This window comes from Protomyctophum parallelum (genome assembly GCF_964188405.1).
Source record: "Protomyctophum parallelum genome assembly, chromosome: 17".
Classification (NCBI taxonomy): Eukaryota; Metazoa; Chordata; class Actinopteri; order Myctophiformes; family Myctophidae; genus Protomyctophum; species Protomyctophum parallelum.
This window is the reverse complement of record NC_139719.1, coordinates 36,777,881-36,803,217: the sequence shown is the minus strand read 5'-3', so window position 1 is coordinate 36,803,217 and position 25,337 is coordinate 36,777,881. Positions and strand designations below refer to the sequence as shown.

The 25,337-nt window shown below is 43.2% G+C and overlaps 3 protein-coding genes across 4 annotated transcripts in view; 1 reads left to right on the top strand and 2 right to left on the bottom strand.

Moving 5' to 3' along the window:
* cdc42ep1a (CDC42 effector protein (Rho GTPase binding) 1a) overlaps positions 1–11,739 on the top strand; it is a 12,356-nt gene extending 617 nt beyond the window's left edge. The window contains exons 2-5 of one of the 2 annotated variants that reach the window (XR_014570578.1): positions 3,402–4,051; positions 6,166–7,173; positions 9,552–10,582; positions 10,639–11,739. Coding sequence is in view for 1 of the 2 variants with exons in the window: in XM_083787400.1 (XP_083643526.1) it covers positions 6,624–7,173; positions 9,552–10,279 (1,278 nt within the window). In the remaining variant the exon portion in view is untranslated. Of the gene's footprint in view, positions 1–3,401; positions 4,052–6,165; positions 7,174–9,551 lie in introns of both variants that reach the window. The other variant, XM_083787400.1, reaches the window with a different exon arrangement.
* The window catches only part of LOC310874543 (uncharacterized protein), a 17,001-nt gene extending 3,058 nt beyond the window's left edge, over positions 1–13,943 (bottom strand). The window contains exons 1-2 of the mRNA XM_083787401.1: positions 13,922–13,943; positions 12,067–12,341 (exon numbers count right to left, since the gene is read on the bottom strand). Coding sequence (XP_083643527.1) covers positions 12,067–12,341; positions 13,922–13,934 — 288 coding nt within the window. The 5' untranslated portion in view covers positions 13,935–13,943. The remainder of the gene's footprint in view (positions 1–12,066; positions 12,342–13,921) is intronic.
* Positions 13,944–25,337, bottom strand: sh3bp1 (SH3-domain binding protein 1; the record flags this gene model as incomplete). Its single annotated transcript, XM_083787600.1, has 17 exons — positions 25,071–25,337; positions 22,601–22,643; positions 21,898–22,002; positions 21,222–21,298; positions 20,936–21,047; positions 20,593–20,669; positions 20,384–20,471; positions 20,172–20,240; positions 19,916–20,006; positions 19,109–19,245; positions 18,036–18,147; positions 17,775–17,856; positions 16,977–17,057; positions 16,669–16,782; positions 16,149–16,246; positions 14,857–15,115; positions 13,944–14,274 (listed from the first exon to the last, which is right to left on the bottom strand). Coding segments are annotated over exons 1-17 (1,920 nt in total), but the record flags the coding sequence as incomplete, so codon positions are not given.

Here is a 25,337-nt window from a genome sequence, read left to right as displayed (position 1 = left end):
CTGGTAATTAAACAGTACACGTGTATGTCAATATAGACTGAAGACGACCTTTGGGGTTTCATCGATGACAGTAGCCAACATGCCAAATATTACACACAGTCCCACCCGCGCACGGACACATTGTTAGCCTAATCAGTCTAATTATCGAGTCCACTATAATGGACAAGTGATAGACTTGATTGATGTTCACCAAGGGCCAATCAGGTCGAGTAATAATGACATGGCACTCAATAGGCTAGTCAATAAGCACTGTGTTCCCAACAAACCTGCAGCCATGCAATGCAATCTGCCTAATTATGTAACACATTGATGTTACTTTCACATGTCTTTTTTGATTATCCTTCTACTATACATGTTTCTCAACAAGTGGGCCAGGAGGACCAAAAGTGGCTCTTCAGGTGTTCTGATGAGGCCAATGATAAAACATATAAATGAATACATTAATAACATGTTATTAAATTACCCTTGCCTTATTAGCATTTTTTGTCTGCCTATTATTTACATATAACCACATGTGTGTAACATGTGTATTGGATGTTCATTATACCTTCCCTCTCGTTAAATTGTAAGTAATTACATGGTATATGTTTGGGATCAGTTGATGAGGTCATGGAAAGTAAGACAAGTAAGTGAAGAGAGAGAGAGAGAGAGACAGACAGACAGACAGACAGACAGACAGACAGACAGACAGACAGACAGACAGACAGACAGACAGATAGATAGAGATCAAGAGAGAGTCAGACATCTTCGTCCCTCTTTCTACCTGTACCCCTACATTCCTCACAGGGAGACCTCCATGGCCTTTTGGTGTCATTGACGCAGCCTGCAGAGGTGTGAGCTCTGACTCCCGCTACTGTGTTTGCTTTAACCCCGCAGGGTTCCCTGCTCTGGTTGTTGAGAGTGTGCGTGTGTGTGTGTGTGTGTGTGTGTGTGTGTAGTCAAGTGGCGGGGTGTTTGTGCCACACAAGGTGTTGTTATTATAGAGAAGTGCTACATCATTTTCTGTCGCATACATGCAGTCACCAAAATGGTCATGGCTCACTTCCTTCGCCTCCTTCTTATTGCGCTGTCCACTGTCATTTGGCAAATGGTGTGGGACTCAGTGGGAGGGAATGTGTGCGTGCGTGCATGTGTATGCTATGTTTGTGGTGAGAACCAAAAATGTCAAGGATAGAACATTTTGAAGGGGGCTAGAGTTATGGTAAGGTTAAGGCTAGGTTAGGCATGTAGAGGTTCGGGTGAGAGGTTTTGGAAATTATTGGTGTCAGTGGAAATTAGTCCTTGCACAAGAATGTGTGTTAGAGTAATTAACAAAGGGGCTCGATGAGGACTTCTGGTTTCTTCAGAGTCAGGAAGGAGATCAGCCTGCATGGGAGAGTGGACTGTATGGGCATTTGTTGAAGCATGAAAATCTTTTCTTGGCATCCGGTTAAGTGTTGCTATGTTTTCCTTGGACCAAAACAGAGTGGAGTGAAGGATAAAAAGAAAAAAAAAAGCAGGAACGTAATTGAAAGTCAAAGGGGTGAGTCCAAAAAATGTGGCCTTATCTTGTATGTTTGTTCACCTGGTTAGCGTGGTTAGTGAGTGAAGGACGAGAGAGGAGACTGGAGGAATGGGAGTCAAGAGAGAGAGAGAGAGAGAGAGAGAGAGAGAGAGAGAGAGCAGGATGACCACTGATTAGAAGAATGACAAACAAAGTCCACTTGTAGACTTTAAACAAGTGAAAACAGAACTTCTACAAAGTAAACATTGTACTATGTTGCAGTCATTGCTAAAATAGAAAATAGAGATATGCAGGAATGTAGCAGTAGGTGTGTGTGTGTGTGTGTGTGTGTGTGTGTGTGTGTGTGTGTGTGTGTGTGTAAAAGTGTGTGTATGGAAGTGTGTGTTTGACAACATTTGTGTGTACATTATGTACACATGTCTGTGTCTGTTTACTGCGTGTTTACTGTGTGTGTGTGTGTGTGTGTGTGTGTGTGTGTGTGTGTGTGTGTGTGTGTGTGTGTGTGTGTGTGTGTGCGACGGGCGTGAGTGCGTGCGTGCAAGCAAATGTGTTTCTAATCATGTCTGAGGTTGGGAAGAGGATGTTTGAAGGTCGTAATCGAGGGAGAAGCTCCACTGATATTACGCACACAACACACACACACACACACACACAAGACAGGAACATATACACCCACACACACGCATACAGTACGTACAGAAATACAGATACATATTCACGGGCGCACGCACGCACAGACAGCTCCCATTGGCCTGTGGTCACTCAGGTTCACGTCCAGCAACATCCCCTATACCTCAACCAAATACTGTGCATAGTACTGACTGGAAACTACTGGGCAGGTCTGCGATGCAGGAATGTCCCAAAACCTCTTGAATGCTGAGTAGCTCAAAAAAGGGCAGTCGGAAATCTGAATTGCTTCGAGTATCCATGTTGATCTTGAGTTGAAGTCAAAGCTTAACCTAATCTTCTGCTCAAATCTCAGTTGCTAAATTCACCGCCACAAAGATGCAAATTGTAACTTCTTCATCCTGTCTTGTCTTGTTTAATCTCCCTGCATTTTTTCTGGATCTGTCATTGTCTGAAACCTCTCCCACTCTCTCTATGTATTTCATCCTACCCAGTGTCCGAAAGTGGCAGCTAGAACCACCAAACCATCAGGATATCACAATTCTCCCACCCTGTTCTGTTTTGTACCATCTTTCTAACCCCATCTGACCTTTATATTCACTGTGTGTTCCTCATACCATTTAACATCTCTCATCTTTTCTAAAATTAAAACATGTTCCTCGTACACTCCCTCTCTCCCTATCCCTTTCTACAAGAAATCCCATCATCACACTCTCTTTCACTCCCTTTTATCTGACATAAAGCAGTGAGGAGGAGGCCTGACAGCTCACTCTTACACACACAAACAAATCGCCCCAGGGCCATGCACTCTCCTCCTTAGCATCTCTTTAGATTACGGAGACAGACGGCATGAAGGCTGAGAAATGGAGAGAGAGACAGAGTGTGAGTGACCGGCAGTGGTGGTACTACCATCGTGTTCCCATCCATCTCTCGCTCGTCTGACCTTCCCTAAGTCTCTTCACTTATCTCTACTTTCATTGTCAGAGTCTTCTTCAAAAGATTCCCATCCTATCCCCACCACTTCCTTTACTCCCTTTCCAAATCCACTCCTCCGTACCACCAGAACAATCTTTTGGTGTAAGTCAAGTCTCAAGGCCTGAATTGTTAGTATGGACACAGCATGGACAAGGACATTACGTCATCTAAGTGTCCTCTACTACTTCTTGGTATCTCTCCAACGAACTGTTTAATAAAGCAGTAATCCCTTAAACATCTGCTTTAAAAATGCATCCCATCATATAATGTTATCTCTCTCAATGTCTTTTTGCAGACAGAAATCAGCGAGTCCTGAAGATCCATTACCATCCCACCATCAGCCAAGACCCACCCACCCAGGAAGGGGGACATCAACCACGTCCCCCCCCCACCCCAGAGACTCAAGTACTAAAAGGCACTGGAGGCCTTGAAGGATTAAGGGGGGATAATCCAGGGTACGCCCCATCGCTCCCTGTTGGAGAGGTGGCCCCCTTATCTTTTCTCCATCTCACCAGGAGACCACCAGACAGTCGGCGGGATTACAATAAGTTCAATGTATGACCTTTTTAATGGTTTAAAGGAGGGCGTTTACAGCACCCCGTCTCCATCTGATGCTGCCTGGGGTGCACGCTTCAGGATTGTCTCTGTGGCTCTGATCACAGAGGACCAGGTTGGGGGAGAAGTGGCTCTGATCACAGAGGACCAGGTTGGGGGAGAAGAGAAGAAGACGATTAAAAAGGGTCGGGTTAGGACATTATTGTGCGGCTCAAGGAGTCTGGAATAAAACTGGTTGCCCAGGAGCAAAAGGCCACAAGACAGTCGTGGGGCGGACCCCACCCTCAACCCCTCCACCTCAGCCCTCCTTTGAGTTGTGGTCGAAGGTCTGCCAACTGCAACGGAATTAGAGACAGACAAATCACCATGACCTTCTGTTAGATCTTTGAGGTACGTAATTAATGGCTCCCACTGGCACTGTGTATGTTTAGCTTACGCTGCTGTTGCTTATCAATTAAATTGAGCCGTCTCTCGTCATGTCCAGTCACTCGATGCTGTCGGACAGACAAGCTTCCTTTCCCAACAATTACAGGACAAAATACTGTGTAATTGTGCATCAGTGTGATTCCAGCTGGTGGTGTGTTATATCTGGCGGAGATGAAGAGCCCTGTGATGTCTGGACATCACCATGCTTTTCATGTTCCCAGATTTCAATCCCTTTAAAAAGAATACAAAACGATGACATGCAGTCTGGTGCTTTCCCCCTTGTCTTTCTTTTTTTCCTTTCTATTGTGACTGGAATCTGTGAAGCTTTAAGAGAGAGCATAGCAGAGGTGAAGAAGAGAAGGGTCTTGATCTCAGGCCAGTGGAGGATACATGTGGGTCCATGAGATTGGGATCTTAAGCACTACACTACACCATCACAGGAGACATTTCCTGTTTGTTCTCGTTACCGTCAGACAGACTATTGACATCGTGAACTTTATGGTGGTGTCTGAGACTTTCGGAAATAACTATACCGTGTGTGTTTTAAAGGTCATAGCACATGACTGGAATTTGCATTTAAGCAAAAAACTTGAGGAAGGACATGCACATCCAAAAAAGTTGCGAAGGCGCTTCGCCACTTAGCGAAAAACACTACAAAAGAAAAACAAAAACAAAAGAAACGCTCTCACATGGAATTGGGAAAAAATAAACACTTTTCATATTGCACCTCAGTGCTGCTGTGACGTTTCCATGTAAATGTACATTTACACATTAAGACATAACCGTACATTTTAAAGAACCCTCCACTATCTAGTAAAAGGAGGTTAGCGTTCAAGTATTGTTTTCTGAGACTGTTGTTTTTAGCTTTGGGGGTTTGCAGGACACTGTGTGGGTTTTATGACAACTCGGGTTTGATCCCTTCAGGCCAAACACCATCTCAGCTTCAACATCACACCTCACTATACGAGACCCCAGAGCTGTCCGATATGGCTCTCCTCAGTGTATGAGGTGTGTTTCCTCCCAGACTCTACCTCCCAGCTGCTCGTGCTTAAAGATTCAGCCAGACATCCAGTGGAAGACAGGCGGAAAGAGAGCAGAGGTCTGGGACTGTGGTCAACATTAAATTAGAAGGGGCTGCCTTAGTTCTGACGCAACCTCCGTCTAACAGACCACAGTAGGACTACTACTGTAGGTCATTAATGAAGCCGGATCAGGCTCTCTGTGCGTTGTGTGGGAGGCCTACCGACAGTTAGCCGTTAGTCACTGGAAATGTTTTAAAGAGAACAAGAGGTTCTCATCAGGGGTGCCATTATGCTATCAAAATATTTCAGACCAGGATATCCATTACTCTCCTCCTGAAGAATAACAAAGGAGAAAGGCTCATTATTTGTCCTTTGTCGTCGACTCCCAGGGTAGTAGCAGATTGGTGGAAATAAAGACTGGCGAATGGACTTTTCTTATCATTACACTTAGTTTTGTGGCTAAAAATACACATGTACCTTTTGTTCTTTCTTTATCTCACTAAGCATACTTTGTGTGTTTGTAAACACAGTCTGCGCTTGTTGAATGAATGTCTCCGTCCTGCTTTTAAACCCTGATAAAAACCTTTCCGCGAAATGGGAAACCAACTTTAAGCAGCCCTCATATCATAGCCAGACGCTGGAAAAAGTAGTGGAGACAGAAAATACCCTGAGAATCCACCCTTATTTAATAAGACATGAAGCAGACATAAGTTTGTTGCTCCAGAGTACAGTGACAGGGGAGCTAGTGTACTCTAAATTTAGATGGTTCCAGTCCAATGGACTTTGGTAAGCAGAATTGTTTGAGAACCAGCAGACAGACCTAACCTTTCTCCGAAAAAATACAAAACATGATTAGGTTACTTTATAACTAGAACATAGAGTAATGTCAATTGTCAGGCTCTCTCACTGAGGCTAATCTTCCTCAGGCCTCAAGGACAAAGCCCTGTCATAGAACAATCACAGCATACTTGACAAATTTGACTGAATATCCCTTAAAAGTAAATACCATCCCTGTCAACATTTTAAGATAAATAATATACTTCCCCGTTTCAATAGATGGTTCCAGGGAGCGACCACAGAACTGTTTGCAGCTGGACTTGGACCTATTTCTGAGTTGATGTCGACAACGCCAAAGCCCGAAACAACTGGGGCGAACCAGGCTCTCTGACCACATTTCAAACTACCCAGCGATCTTCCTGGAAAACAGAGCTGGATTGCCTTCTGTACTTTATCTTCGCTTAATTCAGCTGGCTATGAGTAATTGCAAACTACAAAAAGTGGGATTGAAATCAGCCTGCACATGATAGCAGCACAGTACTTCCAACTGAAGTAGTTGCTGGAGTGAACTACATGAACTTACAGACTCTTCAAATTGTTGTTTCGCGAACTTGGACATTTTCTTTTATGTACTGTGGTACATGTTTTAGGTCCATAATTTGGAGACAAAATTGAAACGTCAAAGGACTACAGGGACTGAAAATAAAAAGCAAAAACAGACAAGCTTCATACAATGTATGTACCTCACAGGAGAGAGGCAGATTTTTAAGCGATATAGACACTTTTCTCAGATCTATCCACCCGTCGTGACCATGAACCTTCAGGGAAAGCTGTCGGGGCTGAAAGGCCTGGTCACCCACTCTCCCAGCAAGCGGCGCTTCAAGGCCGATCTCACCGTGGACATGATCAGCCCTCCTCTGGGCGACTTCCGACACACGATGCACGTAGGCCGCGGCGGAGACGTGTTCGGGGACACGTCCTTCCTCAGCAACCACGGCGGCGCGGCCAATGGGAACGGAGACACGGATTCTAACTCCGTCGCGCCCGAGAACAAGATCGGGGCGTTCTTCTCGCGGACGCTCCGTCACGTGAGGAAGACCTCGGACAGCAGTCCGAGGGTGGCGGCCAAGGATCTGTCCCCGCCGCCCCCTCCCGTCTCCCCCATCATCAAGAATGCCATCTCCCTCCCCAGACTGGACGTGGACTTGCCTAATGGGAGTCCCACTGCCAAAGTGCTATTCCCTAACTCACCCAGCTCGTCAGTGGGGGAGAGCAGGTGCTCTTATGGTAGGTGGTAGGTGCACACACACACACACACACACACACACACACACACACACACACACAGATGCAAAGATGACACACGCTACTTATATAAAATTACACTAATTTCGCTGGACGCCACTTTGAGGAGCACTGATCTACACAGCATGTGCGCAATCTCAACTGGCTTCATACTTGAGTTTAACATTGAGCATGACTTGATATGGCTCAGTATATGTAATATAACACATCATTCCTCTTTATCTTGCACCCTGTGAGAGCATCCTGACTCCTGAGATTCATCCAGTTATTTAGGCGAATGACTAAGCAACCCACATGCTGCTGGCTGGCCTTCGTCAGTTATTTACTGTAGACAGAGTTAACCTCAGCTGTCATTATGAATCGCCTTGGCTCAGAATCAGCACCACTCACACACACTCAAACACCCTGTGATAACAGAGACACGTCCAGACAGACAGAACCACACTATGTGTGAGAGACTGACCAGCATGAGTGTGTGTGTGTGTGTGTGTGCACACGCGCCCAAGAGTGTGTGCGAACGTGTTCATGGCTGATTTACATAGTTGTTAAATACATTTAAACGAAGAAACCATACATACCAAACCGTACAAATCAGACATTCGTATGGCTGTGTCTGTCTGTACTGTCTCCGTTTATGCTTATTGTTGTGTTGTTTAAGAGTGTGTAACATTACGATTACTTTTGCAAACCTTTTTTGCTTTTCTGCCTTTATTGATAGTATCAAGTGAACATGGACAGGAAAGAGGGAGAGAGGGAAGGGGAGAGACATGCAGCAAAGGTCGTCATGAATGGGACTCATACACGTGACGAGCTGTCAGGCCAAAGCCTATATGTGGCATGCGCCTGGACCACTTGGCCAGCGGGCGCCCTGACACAGCTTACTTTTACAGCGATAAAGTTAATTGACTCTCTGACCCACTGGCATAATACATGTCTTATCTATTGCCTTGACCCTCTAATGAGGCTAAACTAAATAAATAACTGACAACGTTTTTTGGATAAATAACGATTAAGCTTGTCAGAAGAATGTTTGGAGAGTGGGTACCAGACATGAGGAGCAGGAATGGTTTGAAGTAACATTTCAGCATCTGTTTCTTCCTCAACAGTTAATTCTCTCTTTTAATCTACACTTGTCCTACATGGCGGCATGCTGCCTGAAACCATTGGTAACCACTTTACAAACATTCTGTGGCAGACATCTACAGGGCCATGAGGGCAGTAGTAAGTAAGAATGAATGTACATGCCACAGATAGAATGAGAGGACTCAGGAGTTCACAGCCTCACATCTCAAAACCCCATTACATATGGCTTAATGGTTCGCAAACATCTTCATGTCAAGGAATTGATATGTATTTATAGCCCCGGACCCCCATCTGAAAAGATTTTGTGCCAGGGACAAAATAAATAGCAGATCTACAAGCTCACAACCGCAATAGTGTTTGGTGGGGACCCCACATTGAGAACCAGTGACTTAATTCATGCTCCATCGTACAACAAATCAGGCTAATTTCTCTCTCCTTCCTGAATCAGATCCCCACATCCATATTTTTCTCCTCGATTTCCCCATTATGTGTTATCTAAATGGAATGGTTGTTCCAGAGCATAATAGCTTTATGCTGTCCCCTGCTGGAATGCCTTGGATAGTGCAAGGAATGCAATGCAATGATGCACTCTCTCTGTATCAAGAATTACAAGTATAAAACTGTGAGTCTGAACTCTGAAATCATAAACTTTCTATTTTGACATCATGTTACATTTCTATCAATATCCTACTTAATATATTTTTATATGAAGATATATTGGGGTTTTGTTCATGAGGGGCACTAGCCCCTTCTATGTCCAGACCCAGAGGGTCTGTGTAAACAAACATTGAAGACAAAAGTGTGTAAACACAAACATTGAAGACAAAAGCGAGGACGCAAACTGTGATTGGCCAGAATGAGATGGTGTATGATGACGTATGATGATAAGAGCGCCCCTCACTTCACACAGGTGTGATTTTTGCTTTATTGATAGTATACAGTAGATAGGCAGGACATGGGGAGAGAGAGAGAGACGGGGAGTGACACGCAGCAAGGGTCATTGGAATTTAAGCTAATCTATCTACGGTAATCTTACTATTAGGCTATATTATTTCATAATGTATACCAGTGGTTTTCAAAGTGGGGTCCGGGGACCCAGGCAAATGACGAATAGATTCCACCACTATGAATCAATTTCTCATGTACAATTAGTTATGACAATTAAACGGAGGCTAATTAAAGTCAATTAGGTTACAACGTGACATGAAAAAGTGAAATTCAAACCGTATGCCGTATACTATGCTGCATATTTTACGTTGTATCCCTGCTCTCCTCAGGTCTGGAGTCTGGTTTTGTCACTCTGCCGCGTCTCTCCCGCTCGGAGCGCCAGCAGCCGTCCATCTCCGTCTCCACCTCCTGTTCTCCCGATGTCCACCGCGGGTCACTGACAGACGCCACCGACGCCATCTTGTCTACCTGCTCCACTCCGATGGTGACCTCTGAACACGTCACCGCCAGCATGACGGCACACTCCGACTCCCTGCCCTCGCTCACCTCCCTGGACACCTTTACCTTCACTTTCGACCTCGGACCCTCCCTCATGAGCGAGGTGTTCGGCCTGATTGACAGCAGTGACGGCCAGTCGGACGGGGCCTGCCACGCCTGGGAAGTGGAGGAGGCGGGGTCGGCGTGCGGGCTTACCAATGAGGGTTCTGAGATGGACTCTGCCACCATCTCCTACGTGGACTCGCTGCTCAGGGAGGACTGCGGCAGCAGAAAGAGCCCGTACGGGGCAGAGTGGGAGGAGGAGGAGGAGGTGGGGAAGATGGTGGACATTAACGGAGGGGGTCACCCTCTTCAAGGACCGGTCCCCGACATAGTCATGGGCTCCCCCGGTAGAGAGCGGATGGGGATGGGCAAGGCCATGGTGAGCGAGAGGTTTCACGGGGTCGGAGGACTCTCAAAGGGGCAGAACAGGATGGATTCAGAGGTGGTGATTATGAACGAGATGACGAAGAAGATGTCCTACAGTTATGTGGATGATGAAGAGGAAATCAAAGTCTGAACCGAGAGCTGAACCTGAGCTGTTTTACAGCCAAATTTGCTTCGGCCTATATGTTTGTGTGAATTAATTCCACCCAAGTCATTCTGCAGCAATTGAGGCTGGCTCCGTACAGGAAGCTTACCGTGAAAACCATCAGGTCTTGATGTCAATACTATTCCATGGAGGCACTCTGTCTTATATAATCCAGCTTCCAAAGACTTTTTTTTTATTATTATTGTTGAATGTATGTAAATGAGTACATGGAATATACAATAGTCGCTGCATGTTCCAAGGCTGGTGGAATGAGGCAGAGGATGTGGAGATGTTCACTTTATTTAAGGGGCTGTGATTCATGAAAACCGGACTGAAACAAAGAGCAGCAGAGGCACGGGAAGTGACAGGATAGTGAAAGTGATCAGACGCAAAGAGTCCCACGCAGGACGCCAATAACATCACTCCACACAGAAGTTATGAACCCCTATATCATTTACACTCTGCATCGACTTCCTCTCCCAGGCAAGGCAAAAAGACAACTTCCTGTGACTATTTGAAGCTCAGACAGGAAATCGGGGGCAAACGAAAGGGTCGCTCAAATTGTCTCGGCCTTTCAGTGTCACTTCAAAATCTCACCGCTTGTTATCACTCAGGAATACACTACAGACAAAGAAAATCAACACTTGTTACATGAGAGAGGTATGGGAGTAAAGATTTCGAGTGGGCCTTTTAATACGATAAAGAGACTATCGTATTAAGCTCAAAAGCTGCTTTCGCAGAAACTATAATAAAGAAAAAGCTAAGATTAAGAATAAATGTGGGATCTGGAATCTCAGAATGCATTTTGTTGAAGTAAGACTGTAACTAACATCCACCATTGAAATATGTTTATATTAATATGAAATTGAAACAATATGAGTACAAATGTAAATTGCCGGCAAAGGAGACATAACAATTTGTATAATTCAATCTGGGACCATATGACTGTCCATGTATTTTGGATGAATTTTTTATATAGATAACCCATGAAGTTTGAATGCCATGTTGCTTTTTTCATATATTTCCTTTGATACAACTATAAGTGAAGTGACTGACCTCCTTACGGGGGGCTACACTGGGGACGGAATGGAACCGTACGCAACTAGGTGGCTGCATCGACAATTCGTCCGTCCCGCGGGGAGTTCCGTATTTACTGTTTTTTTCCTCTGAGTGCGAGGCGAAGGGCTGCATAACCGCAGAGGACACGTGGAAAAATAGAGCACTTGCATAAAAAATAGATTCATGCGCAGAGCTTACACACAACCTGCGCACCGCACATTGATAATAGTGGCAGTGTACCGTTTCTGTCCCCAGTGTAGCCCGGCCCTTAAAAAAGTGTACTCAAGAGCACAAGCAGTACAAAATTACATACAATATGCTGCAGTCAATACCAATGATATTGTTGTATAATGATATGAATTTACAATAAAGACATTTTTAATTAGCAATAGTTTTTTTTACACCAATTTGCAATGTTCAGTGTTTATGATTGGTTACACAAACCTGAAACCAGCTTCAGGGCTTTTTAAGTTTCTTAAATAGCTTATTAACCAGACGGATTTCAGCCATCTGATAAATGTCTAATTTAAACAAGGGACACCAAATGAACGCAATTAAATTCTGGGTAGAATAAAATTAAATGAACCCCAAAATATAAAGTTGAATACTTTTAGCGTCCAACAAGAATCAATAAATTACTGCCGGTGGTGAAAATGTCCGAGCCCATAATTGTACGTAAGTAGAGTTTATGTCTCTCACTGCACAACAGATGGTACCTGTTTGGGCACTGGAGGTGGAGGAAGTGGAGGCGGGGGGGCTGGAGGTCTGACGCCAGGCTTTCTGAGGGGAGGATTCCTGCGGACTGGAGGTGGAGGCAGTGGAGGCCCGGCTGAGGCCTCCCCCTTGGTTTTGGTGTCTGCCTTCTGGGCTGCAGTGGTGTGAGGTGGAGGAGGGACCTGGGGCTTGGGAGGTACAGGCACTCTGGGTCTTTGCACCAGAACCTGCTCACCGGGCTGGACCGGACGTTTGGATTGGGAGAAGGATCTGCTCGCTGTGGAGGAGGGCGAAGAAATCAATGTTTTGATTAAAAACAATTTAAAGGGATTTTACACTACACTATGCTAAGATTGTTAAACCACTTTTCAACCTATCCTCATATAATTGGTCCTCATCTATGTCTCAGAGGAGGGCTGTGGGCAGTTCAGAAACCTGTCTTCCAGTGACATCATCAAAGGGGAATCCAAGCTAATAGAAACTACAGGCTTTCTATTCCTGAAAAGTTGAAATGCGATAATGGATGCCAATGCCATCGTCTCACAATGGGAAAAAAAATCGGCCTAACGATGATGTCACTGGAAGACCCACAGCCCTGAGACACAGACCGAGTAGGAAATTTATTTTTATTTGAAGACCAATTATAAGAAAATAGGTTGAAAAGTGGTGATGTGATCCAGTGTTGATTTCGTCGACTTGATTTCGTCTACGAGGAAATGACGAATTTCGTCTATGACGTAAACATACACACAGACAGACAGACAGACAGACACAGAACGCTCTGCGTTGGAGTGGCTGCACCGCTCAAAAAGAACCATTACTAAAATAATTTAGCAGTTAGGAAGTGACAACAGTTTGATTGATGACACTTGCGTCAGTAAAGGTCATATTGTGTCAGTGGTGTGGCACTTCCTGTTTCCTTTGCATTTCCTGGTTGTTTGAACACGGTAATGTTTTTTTTCTATTTTCCTCCATGTATGCATAGTCTGAGAAAGCAATACTTTGATTGTGGGAGAATATAAGTGTTGAGTTTTAGTGTTGTAGAGAAAAGAGTAAGTCTATCCTATTCGAAATATGAACAAAGCCTGCTTCTCTAGCAAGTTGTAAAGATACAAATTCAGATACAGATTAGAATGATAGAATGAATGAATAATTATAATTATAGAATATGGCATTCAAACTATGCAGACTTGAGACTGCAACTGACACTACAGATCCCATCAGCCCAAATATGAATAAACAAGTTCAATCAGCTTCAAACCAAACCATTACAAGATACGTACCCACTGAGGACAAAAAGCATGAGAATGGCCACACAATGGCATAAAAGCCCCAGATGCTTGTGGGTGTTTGCCAACACAACCTTTCCTAATTATACTTTAAATCAAAGTATTTATATCTTTGCACCATTGAATGAGCTCTCTTTCTGTTAGAGTGTTCTACTATAAGGAGGAGAGCACATGTAATTAGACAATTTGAAACACCTGCCGATTAATGAACCCAGCACCCATAGGTCCTGCACATGTGCAAATAATCGGCTCTGTGCATAACTGTAGTCATAGTTTCCAGAAGGTGGCATACCGTTTCTTGTTGACTGATAATTTTCCCATAGCTGTGTTTGATTGGCTTAGCAGCAGGTTTGAACAGGGAACACATTACACCTTTAAATGTGTTTCCTGTTCAAATCTGCTAAATAAAAGTTATGCACATGTAGGCAATTGGTCAAGAGGAGATAAATGGATAGAAAAAAAGGACAGGCAGAATGAACAAAGGGGCCACGGTTAGGATAATAGAATAGGATAAAAGAACATAAATGGTAATGATAGATTATCAGAACTCAATATAGTATCAACCTACGTTTGAGGGGCATAGGCCTACTGATGTTCACCGTGGCTTTAGGGGACTGTACTGGTGCCTCAGAAATGGGCCCCAGCTGACTCAGGTCCAAGCTCAACTTCCGGGTCGAACCTAATGCTGCTCTGGGAGCTGGGTTCGGGGTTTGAGCTGCAGTGTTGCTGGCATTGGTAGAAGGGTTCGAAACCAGGGGGGCACTGGGGAGAGGCTGCAAGGATGGGTTGGTGGCTGTTTGGTTGGGAGAGGTTGGTACAGCTGGGTCAGATGCTGAGTTGTCCCATGTGGTGACTCCACTACGACTCATAGAACCAGACGACTTCACAAGGAAGAATCCCATGCTGTCCTGAGAGGTGGTGCTGAGAGGAGAGACATTAGAAACACAAAATAGTTCAAATTAGATATGTGCTAGTGGTGTTCATTTGTGTAAAGATTGACCTGTAAGAGTACATTTTTACATTCTCAGAGATCACAACAGCAATAGATAACTATTCAGACAAATATCAATACACTACATAGCATCATGAGCTTAGTCCTCACTACTGCTCATTATAACATGGCACTAGGCTATTTCTGTCTACCCGTGTTTCAAAGGTGAGATTTGGCCCCTTTGATTTACATACATTGTTTATTGATAATAGAATAATGGCTTCTCTTTAAGTATCCAGTACGAGAAAGGCAATATTTTCTATTAGCTTGGAATCAACATTGATGATGGTTTCTGAACTGTCCATATCCCACCTTTGAGAAACAGAGTGAGTAGATGGAAATGGTGCTTCGAGCATTAGTGAGGACTAATTATATGAAGATACGGTTGAAAATGGGTCAGTGTCAGTCACAACTTTGACTATTCAATAAATGTACAGTGAATTGTAGTTTTACTAAGAAAATTAAATACATTATGGAACATAAGAATAAACCTAGCCTTACAAGCTAGTTACCTGTTAGTCTTGGAGAGAGGAAGATGATGGGAGGAGCAAGAAGAAGTTGAGGAAGTCTTGGAGAGAGGAGGATGATGGGAGGAGCAAGAAGAAGTTGAGGAAGTCTTGGAGAGAGGAGGATGATGGGAGGAGCAAGAAGAAGTTGAGGAAGAAGAGGAGGTCCTCACTTTAGTATTCTCAGGGATTGGGGACTCGCTGACCGTCACAGGCTGGAACAAGATCGGGCTCTCTGGAAGTTCTGGAATCTCAAAGGACACCTCTGAAAATGATAAGATGAAACAAAAATTCACCCTCCCCCTTATTTGACACATTATGATCACAGGAGAAAGTGAAGCATCTTCATATATCTAAAATGGGACCTATATTTTAGGCCTTATTGTTGGCTGCTTTTAATGTGGCTGATCTGGGAACTGATATGGTTGTTTTTGTTGCAAGTCTCTTGAAGTAGTCGGGCCATGTGTATTGTTTACTCATCAACATGCATTTGAAAACTTCATGGATCAACTTTCATGTTCACCCAAACGCAAGAGACTAAAGGCTCATACATAGTCTGGATTTTCGGTGGTTAGGTGACCACCGAACTACAACATGACGTCACGCGCTGCGGTGAAGAGCAAACCACCGCCACCGCTCCAGCCCTTCGCTCTGTTTTTACTCACCACCGCTCAACGTTATTTCAGCTCCGGTGGTCAGCTCACCACCGGAGCGGTGGTCACCTCACCACCGAAAATCCAGACTATGAATAGGCCTTAAGAGAGCACATGTGCATACCTAAATAAATATTTGAATCTTAGGGATTGTTATGGATTGTTTACTGCTTAATTTGTCTTTAGATAGTAGAGTGCAGAGAGACGTCTGCTGTGGGAAGAGAGGAAAAAGACATGCAACACATGGCTCTGACTGGAATTAAACCTGAGACATTGCAACTAGGTCAGCACTAACCAACTAATCTCCACCAGGAGGCAGTGAGGCACACTACTATAATAAAATACTACACTGTCTGATGAAGTCATTCTGTATCAGACAGTGAAGCTTTCCAGGTATGTCTCACAAAAAGTTATAAAAAATAACTGCTAATCGAAACTTGTTATTAACCATTAACTGATAAGAGCAACATATATATATATATCTCTAAGGACCCAGTGTAAAATACAATCTTGACACTTTTGCCTGTAAGAAAAGTTTATTTCCTAATCTAGTAAATCTACTAGTTTATATATATATATATATATGCTGTGCTGCTTGTTGCCGTGCGGTGGTCTTTTAAATGTCAAAGCTGATGTGTGTAGTACCTTCAGGGAACAGACTGTTACAGTGCTGAATGAGAGGTTCCATCACTGTAACCACCTGAACTGATGAGGCAGATGCCATGTCAGACAAAGATATCTCCCTGGGAGAGAGAATTGGAGTTGGTTAGTTGGTTGATAGAGAGAGAGAGAGAGAGAGAGAGAGAGAGAGAGAGTGCAACAGGTCAGATAGAGCCAGGAAAGAAAGACAGAGGACAATGGTTACTTATAAACAATGTTCTTCTATGATGGAGTAACAACAGAAGGATGGAATTCCCTTGCAGTGAGACCGAGACCAGAGCCACACAAGCATGGAAAAACAACCACCATGAGTCCAGGACTGATTGACATATTGGCCAATGTACATGGAATGTGTGACAAATGTTGACTGATCTGATGCTTACAAATTGCAAATACATTTTCTTTTTTTGGTGGCATATAATACTCAACCATAACCATTTGTTACATTACATCAGGAATCCTGACATGGAGAGACAAGAACAGTAAGTAGACAGTATCTACTCACTCTTCAGTGAGTGGCCAGAGCAGGTTGGGTCCCAGGACGATGGCAATGTTACTGGGAGTCATCCTATTTACAGACTGCTGCTCAGACAGCAGAGACAAGAACTGGACCAGGTACCTGATGGGAGAGCGGGGTCAGGTTTCAGTACTCAATTTGTCACAAACGGGACATTAAAGGGAAGTTTGCAGCAATTAAGGCATTTAACACAAAGTATAAGACATCAAATACAAATTAAATCAATAGGTTAAAATCAGGACCCATGTTTTGCACCTGCATGGTGTGAGAGTGCTAGACAAATGCAGATGAAATACCGTAGATTATTATAGTTCTCAGCTGGCAGCTTCTTCAGCAGCACTCTGAATTGCTCCAACTTGTCTGTCAGCTCTTTTTCCCTGAAATGAAAACAAATAAATGCTCTGGTTAGACACCAATACTTTAGGGGTCGGTAAAAGTGCCAGACATTTTGAGCGAGCAGCGGAAAAAGCTAGCGGATGTTCAGTTTGAACCGGAACTGAAAGTCGGCCGTCTCAGAGCAGAGCAATGGAGGTGGATTGTCCGGGCGAATATAGTTTTTGGCATATCTCAGTCAAATTAATCTCTAATCAAGCCCCAAATATCGCATTTTGAGCAAATTATGAGCCATAATGCAAATAAAGATGGCGTGCGTGGATGCACGCAATGATTTTGGCCGTTTTACGTGGACGCGATCAGTCGTTAGCTAAAAATGCTAAACAATGCTAATTCTATTTTTTCCCCCCGGATTATTCCCAATAAAACAAATCTCGATTTCTCTCGTTTATCTCGTTTATCTCTGGGGTGGCGCTTAACCTGCACAACGCCCAGGCGGTGGTGTAACCGTCTGGGCACCCGACTGGTAATCCAGTCACAGTGTGCTGCGGGTTCGACTCCCGAGCCCGACACGGCCTTTACTGCATGTCATCCCCCCATCTCTCTCCCGTTTCCTGTCAGCATACTGTCTGTCCCTTCAAAAACCAATAAAAGGCGTAAGCCGCAAAAAAAATAAAAAAAATACACAACAACATATACACATGGCTGAACGTTTACCAAACAAAAAAGTTAGCCAAACTGAAGGCATTCATAATATTCACCCTGCGGCTTTGAACCATTCTTTGTAAAGGTCAAAGGTCATCAGAGGTTCAGGAAGTTCTCTCAGGTAACACTTCAAAACTCCTGGAAACACATAATGTGAGAGAGGCATCAGTATGAATAGCTGGGTATTCGACCTACAGTCGCAATAAACGCTACAGGATTTACAAAGTGACATTAGCTAAACTTGAAACTTGAACCATTCCCTCCCTTAGTGATGCATGTGTTCTACTCCTCTTTCCTACTACCTCCCTCTCTCTCACCTGCAACTGCATGAGGTTCCATGCAGAACTCACTGTGGTCAACCGTTCCTCCATTCAGACTTGCCTTCAGCCTCTTCACCACTGAGGCTGCTGCCGCCAGGCGGAATAGACCCTGAGATGGAAGAAGCAGGGTGGGAAACAAAGGATACTTAAGTATGAGGAAAAAATGTGACATTGAGGAGATAAACGGCTAGTCTATTGAATGGTGAGATCATGAATTTGGCTCAAGTTCATGTTCAAGTAGGCGTTCGGGTGGCACAGTGTTAAAGTGCCTGTGGGCTCGAATCCACTGTGGTGGTTTGAATCTACCGGCTTTGTCAAACATCTACTGTATACAATCACTGCATGTAGGCCTATTCCTACGGGCAGCAGGGAGGAGTAGGACGAAGCCTCTATATCCTCCCAGTGGGGGCTCCTCACTGGCAGGTGAGTCAGTAGGATACAACACACAAATGTGTGTGGGGAGGAATGAACTGACAAAATACTTAATTACTTGTCTTTACTTGCCAACTGTTCTTGAACTGTTCATATCAAATTACTAATTCAAGAGATGGATGCATCCTCACAACGGGATTGCCCCCTTCTCCTCAGTGGCTGAGCAATTGATCTGTATTTGCACACGGGCATCGGCCATTACCATATGCACCAAATAACGAGGCCTGTTTTTCACTTTCCCAAAATGTACGTTGTTTACTAACGTCAAAGACTAAATTTACTAAATCAAAGACGCGCCTCAGCACAGCTGCAGAGCTCATGTGTGACTGATTTCTCACTGCTGCAGGCATTCTATCTATTAGCATATGCACCAAAGTCTGCAAACACTTTGACAGTGCAAATCTCTGAGGTATGAAACTAGTCCACACTTCGGACCTCTTCTTTTCCTTGATACTTTCACCTATAGATTAGGAACCATACGTAAATGCTAGAAACGGCCTGCGTTTCATGCTAACTGTATCCGTCATGTCATTTCAAATTAAATGCTGTTTAGAACAGCTGATGTCACATTTAACAACTAACATATGAGTGTATTTATGCAGAGAAACCTACATAATTGTTGCTAATGTATAACCAACCTCTTCCCTCATGCCTGTTTTCAGCAGCATTTGAACACACTCGTGGATGGGTACAGCAATCTCTGTGCCGCTTTGAGACAGATGAGACAGTAATGGTACACCAAACACCTTCCTGTCAGACACGCAGCTCTGGGGATCTGTTAAAAGATGCACATTCAGACGCTATTATTATTATTATTATAATTCATATTAATTTATTTATTATTACTACTACTATGCATAGATATAACAAAAAACATCGCATGGATGCACCTGGGACGTATCCTCAGTGATGTATCCTGAGGTCAATGGGGTTTCGGGTCTCGCAACATCATACCCCTCACTCAGGCGACCCAGCCGGGAGTGATCAAGTCCCGACTTACGTCCCAGTAGCTACCCTCAATCAGTCCCATTAGGGAAAAACCAGGGGCACACAATCCGTTGGAACTACTCCAGAACTACTCTGCCAGGGCTTGGAGGTACACTTCTGGCACATGGAGGGACTAGGCTCTGTGGGTTGTCTCCTGTCCGGGCCCCTCCTACGTCTCACCAGGTCCACTCCTGCTCTCACCAGAGCGAGGACCTGTGCGTTGCACCAGAGTCCCAGCACCAGACAGTTCATTCAGGAGTGGTTTACATTAGTAATTTGTAATGGTGGCCTTCCTCAAAATATAATAATATTTTAGTTTAGTTCAGTTTATTAGTTTATTTGTTTTTTAAATTATTAAAACAGAAAAGGGTGAAACAAACCACCCACAAACTATCCTCATGTTGTCTTGAAACAAACAAAAGACAATAACAAAAAGTGTCCATGACATTTTGAAGGACCTTTGTTGCTGCTGTTCTCTTTTATCTCTGAGATGCAGAGATGGAGGACATCATGGGAGTTCTTGTGATATTCGGCCTGCAGCTCCAAAAGCTACAATAGGGAATGATACAAAAGTGTGAGATAAATTTGTTGTATGCATGTCAACCAGAGCCATATACCACAAACGAAAATAAATGTAAGTTTAAAAAACTATTTACATCCAGCAAGGCATAAAATTAAGAAGATTACAACATATAGAGAATATTTACAACTCACACGAATGAAGTAGTTAGCATAGTCATCTTCTTTCGTAGCAAAGTGATATAGATCAGCAGAGTACTGGTCCTAAAGACACATGGTTCAGAGTGTTAATTTACAGTGTAGTTTATCTATCAAACACCAGCAGAGTACTTGTTGGATTCAAATGCTGTAGTGTATGTAAATGTACTGTATGTGAAGAGAAGGCAGTCCATAAGTGTACTATGAACCTTGATGTTGTCCAACTTTCTGCGGGCCTCTTCTGCATCCTCTCTCAGTCCATCTTGCTTTGCCTGACCGGCAGTGCTACCCTGACACCTAGCCGCACACACACACACACAGGTGTACAATTTTCTCAACGTGGGAAGTACATGAAGAGTTCGAATAGAGAAAGAGCTCATAATTAGCTTAATTAGTCCATGTAAAAAGCATTACCCACCTGTGAGATGCATTTTGCCAGTCTGTAAGTTGTTTGGCAAACTGCTTCCTATTCCTGATTATATCAGGTAAATCTTCCTAGAATGGAAAAAAGTAAATAAATAAAAGGACAGTAATTACGATCTGTATACGGCCTTGTCACAGAGTGTTTGTCATCCAGCCAGGCAGCCACCATGCTGGAGGAGCAACAAGACAGGTACAAGGTGGACATGGTAGAAAACTAAATTTAATTACTTTAATTTAACTATAGCAGACATGGGTCCCCAGAGAACCACTGGTAAAGACTTTACCAAGACCATCCATTTTGGACCGAATGGGATTTACATGCAGTTTTCATTAGTTACCTCACAGAGTTTGTTGAGGGGCTCTAAAACGTCCTTCTCCACTTTCAACTCAAAGTCTCCCTGCACGGTCGCCAGTTTCTGCTCTGTGACACAACACACCTCCAACACATGTCTGTCACACACACACACACACACACACACACACACACACACACACACACACACACACACACACACACACACACACACACACACACACACACACACACACACACACACACACACTGTCAGGATGGATATTTATCTATCAAACATGGATGGATGGAAAATAGAACAAAACTGTCACCTGATAGAGGATGCTTCATCAAAATTATTGAGGCTTTCTGCCATGCTGGTAGACAGCATCATGAGGGGGAGCTTTTTCTGTGTGAAAGAGAGAGGGACGGACACAGAGAGAATGACGTTAGAGTTGGTTTAATTACTTTTAAGAAACCAACTAATTGCTCATAAACTGATATGTCTGCTCTCACTCTCAGGGTTACAAACATCATGTGATTGTCTGAATCGACAGCTACTCTGAAATTACTGTTCTTCTAATATTTTTTCACGCATGCTCCTGGAGGTGTGTAGGCTGGCCAAAATGCTCCAGAATGCCAAGAAATCCAAGGTGACATGTTTGACTGACTGGAGCCCTGTTGCTCCCACCCCAATAGTCAGCAAATGCTTTGAGAAGCTGATGAGAAACTACATCTGCTCCACAACTACCTGCCTCACTGGACCATCACAAAAGATCCTGCTGGCACTACCTAAAGACAATCACAGACCCTCTGCTGGGCGCTGGCACTACCTAAAGGCAATCACAGACCCTCTGCTGGCAAATGGAAAGAGAGAAGTATGGCTAATTTACAGAAGCTGTCAATCTTATCAACTTCTTGTTGAAATTTGTTGTCCAGCAGATCATAAAAAATAAAATAAAAAAAGAATCAGAAAACATAATTAGCTGTTGAATCTCATTATCTCACCATGCGTTTGTCAGTGTCTAGCCCCTGGTGGCCGTGCAGGCAGCCTTGCAGCTTCTTGTGAATGATCTGAGCTGCTTTCTTGGCTGGCTCCACCCGCTGCTCCACCTGGAATCCATGGAAGACAAGTGTATGTGTGAATGTGTGTGTGTGTGTGTGTGTGTGTATGTGTGTGGGTGTGTGTGTGTGTGTGTGTGTGTGCGTGCGTGCGTGCGTGCGTGCGTGCGTGCGTGCGTGTGTGTGTGTGTGTGTGTGTGTGTGTGTGTGTGTGTGTGTGTGTGTGTGTGTGTGTGTGTGTGCGTGCGTGCGTGTGTGTGTGTGTGTGTGTGTGTGTGTGTGAATGAATGCATGGCTTGATAATGGAGTACTAACAGAAAGATGCTAGTGTATATGTTAGCTAAAAGTATAGGAACACAATAGGAACATACAGTAAAACCACATTTATTACACAAACTATGCTATGCCATTTTGCGCATTCTTGCATCCAAACATCTTACAATGCCATGAGGGCAGGATTGGGACCCATGAACCCTTAACCATATCAGTAATAATTTAACTGCAAGAGCGTAAAGACTAAAGACAATTAATGATCGTGTCCATTTTTCCACATTCAATTAAATTCATACTGGATCTTATTCTTAGCACTATGGCTTAGGGCCATTTAACTATCATGAATGCAAAACTATCTGACATAAAGATCTCTCACCATAACCAGGTCCTCATGAAGAAGGTCAGTGGCATCTTGAGACCTACAGGAGATCAAGTCATGTTATTTCATGTTAGTATATTGTGATCATGTTATGTTAAATATTGTTGCTGGATCTGTCAGGGAAAAATGTTGACACAATATCTTTGTCACTGGTTTCAATAATTGTCCATGTCTACTGTACATTTACATTTGATGGTTTCACTTTTTCTGTGACATTCCTAGCAGCCAACAATATTGTCTAGCATTATTGTCTGGCATAATTTCTGGCAGAAAATGTGTGTTTCCACGAGGAAAAGCTGAACTAAAAATATGAAAGCTTCCTTTGGGAACAGTCGATGTTTGGGAAGCACAAATGTACGGGGCACACAATTGACAAGTGTTGCGATTGGTGTGGGGTAATTGATCACACCACCTATTTTGTGTGCCTCATACATTTGTGCTAACTAAAGGAAGTTTTGATATGTTCGTTCCTGCACTTATTCCGGGACCCTCGCCAGAGAAAATGTATGTTGTTCGTGTTCATCTCGTGGAAAAGTGGAGATCTTTTTCTAAATAGGCTACCGGTACATGTTTTCTGCCAGGACTTTTAAATGAATGTGAAACTAGTCCCCAAAACGACTCCAAGTCTTAGGAATGAATTATTGGGTGACTGCAGTGCACACGCAGTTTAAATGCAAACGAGGTCTATATATTTGGAATACATAAAATGTATGTAAGATCACAGACATTCTAGAGCTATTAACTTGTAAACTGAGAATATTCATCTAATTCAAACATGTAAAACCAACTTACAGTTAGTTTGTATTTGCGTGTGCTCGTGCTCCGGACAAGTGAATGGAAAATGTACTCAAAAAGTTAATGTGAAGCCCTGCAAGCCATCTGTTATTATGAGGGTGACGTTTTTATTTTTTATATTTTAATTACAATTTGTTACAGTTTTCTATTTCATGTAATTTTGTTATTTAGTGTCTCTTTTTTCCTTTTTGCAGTTTGTACATTCTTTGTAGTACAATATTCAAAACAGAGAGAAGCAGAAATGTGAAGTGCCAAAGACGGCACAAGCTGTAACGGAAACCCAGCCCAGTTAACTGGCAGGTCATATGATCTGATCTGCAGCACATCCAAAGGTGCTGTTGATTTTTCTAATGACATCTGACATTTTGAAACCCCCCTGGGGGAGAAATACACCCCCAGCGTCTTTGAACAAGAAGCTATAGTTCCCGTATTTATGCCCTTCTATCACTTTCAACTTCTCCTGTACCGACGACAAAGATTTCTCCATTTCTCAACATTGCCATCCTGAACACGGGAGGTTTTGCATGTGTATGTCAACTAAAACAGAGGTTTTAGTGTGTGTGTGTGTGTGTGTGTGTGTGTGTGTGTGTGTGTGTGTAACACACTACAATAGAATTGGACTACTATTGTATTATATACTATATACTGTACTATATTCCAAACTTTTCAATATACCAGTTACGTCCACCTCCAGGTACCAGGAATTCCATTAAGAGTCAATTGTAATTGGTATGCTTCTTTACACAATGCCCATGGCACTACTATAAAGAAATGTCTGTACTTAGTTGCATGAGTTCTTCCCATATCAGAGGGACAAACTAGTGAAACTCATGTATTATCACAGAATTGCACAGATGTATTGCCACTGCTCTTTGGTTGAGCATGCAATGTTTCTGCTGCAGATGGACACAGTATACCTTTATTTTTAGACTATACCATGATGACCAATAGTCACACAAATACAGCAATAAGAAATAAGAATAAGAATGAAGCCTCCTACCTGTATACACTAGATATAAAGCAAGTACATTTCACTATGTCTACCTAGAATAGGCTACACCTAAATGCTATCTTTTGGTGGTGAGGGGCCATGAGTCTGTGACAACTGCTGAGATATTATCTTCACACCTCCACAACCGTCATAAACGAAACTGTCAGATGCCATTTCAACAGTTCCTTATACAGTTCATACTTCACACTACTCTGCTGCTAAAAAAAAGAAAAGTTGATTAATTTAATGCATACAGTATTGTATGTGTATTTACTTGTACATGTACATTATGTAGGCTATATCGATACTGTCTCATCTTACAACATCGAGGAGGGTATTCGTTATAGCTACAGTATGATTAGGTGACGTAATGCTGATGTAAAACAAACGGTGTCAAAACAAACATTAAATTCTCTTTGTTAATAGCATTTAATGTTTGTGTTAGGGACAAGATGACATATTTTCCCTTCATTGTCAATGGCGTTTTTAAAACAAACATTGAAAACAAACATTAAACCTGTATATAGGCGACCCTCAAAAATATAAACTGAAAACCTTTATCCTTACCGAGTAAAAACTCATACAATTCCCACAGCAGTACAAAGGTTTTTTCATTTAAATGCAAAAATACACATTTGCCATCCAACCGAATGATTACATGAACTTTGACATGATACTCACTTTCCAGTTTTGGCTGTCAGGATGCTCAGTGACTTTTTCAGCATGCTAGCAGTGGCTTCAAATCCCCTCCTTCTCAGTCCAAAGTGGGTAACCTATTCCCCCAAATCCTCCTCAGTCACAAGGTTCTTCTTACAACTTCATTGGGGGGGTGAAACCCAGGAATCTCCCTGTTTGGTGCGCGAGTACCGAATATTGTAAGGTCCAGTGCAGTGAGATACAAACAGAATAGTTTTCCTTCTTGTTTCAGAAGTATTGCTTTGCAACCCC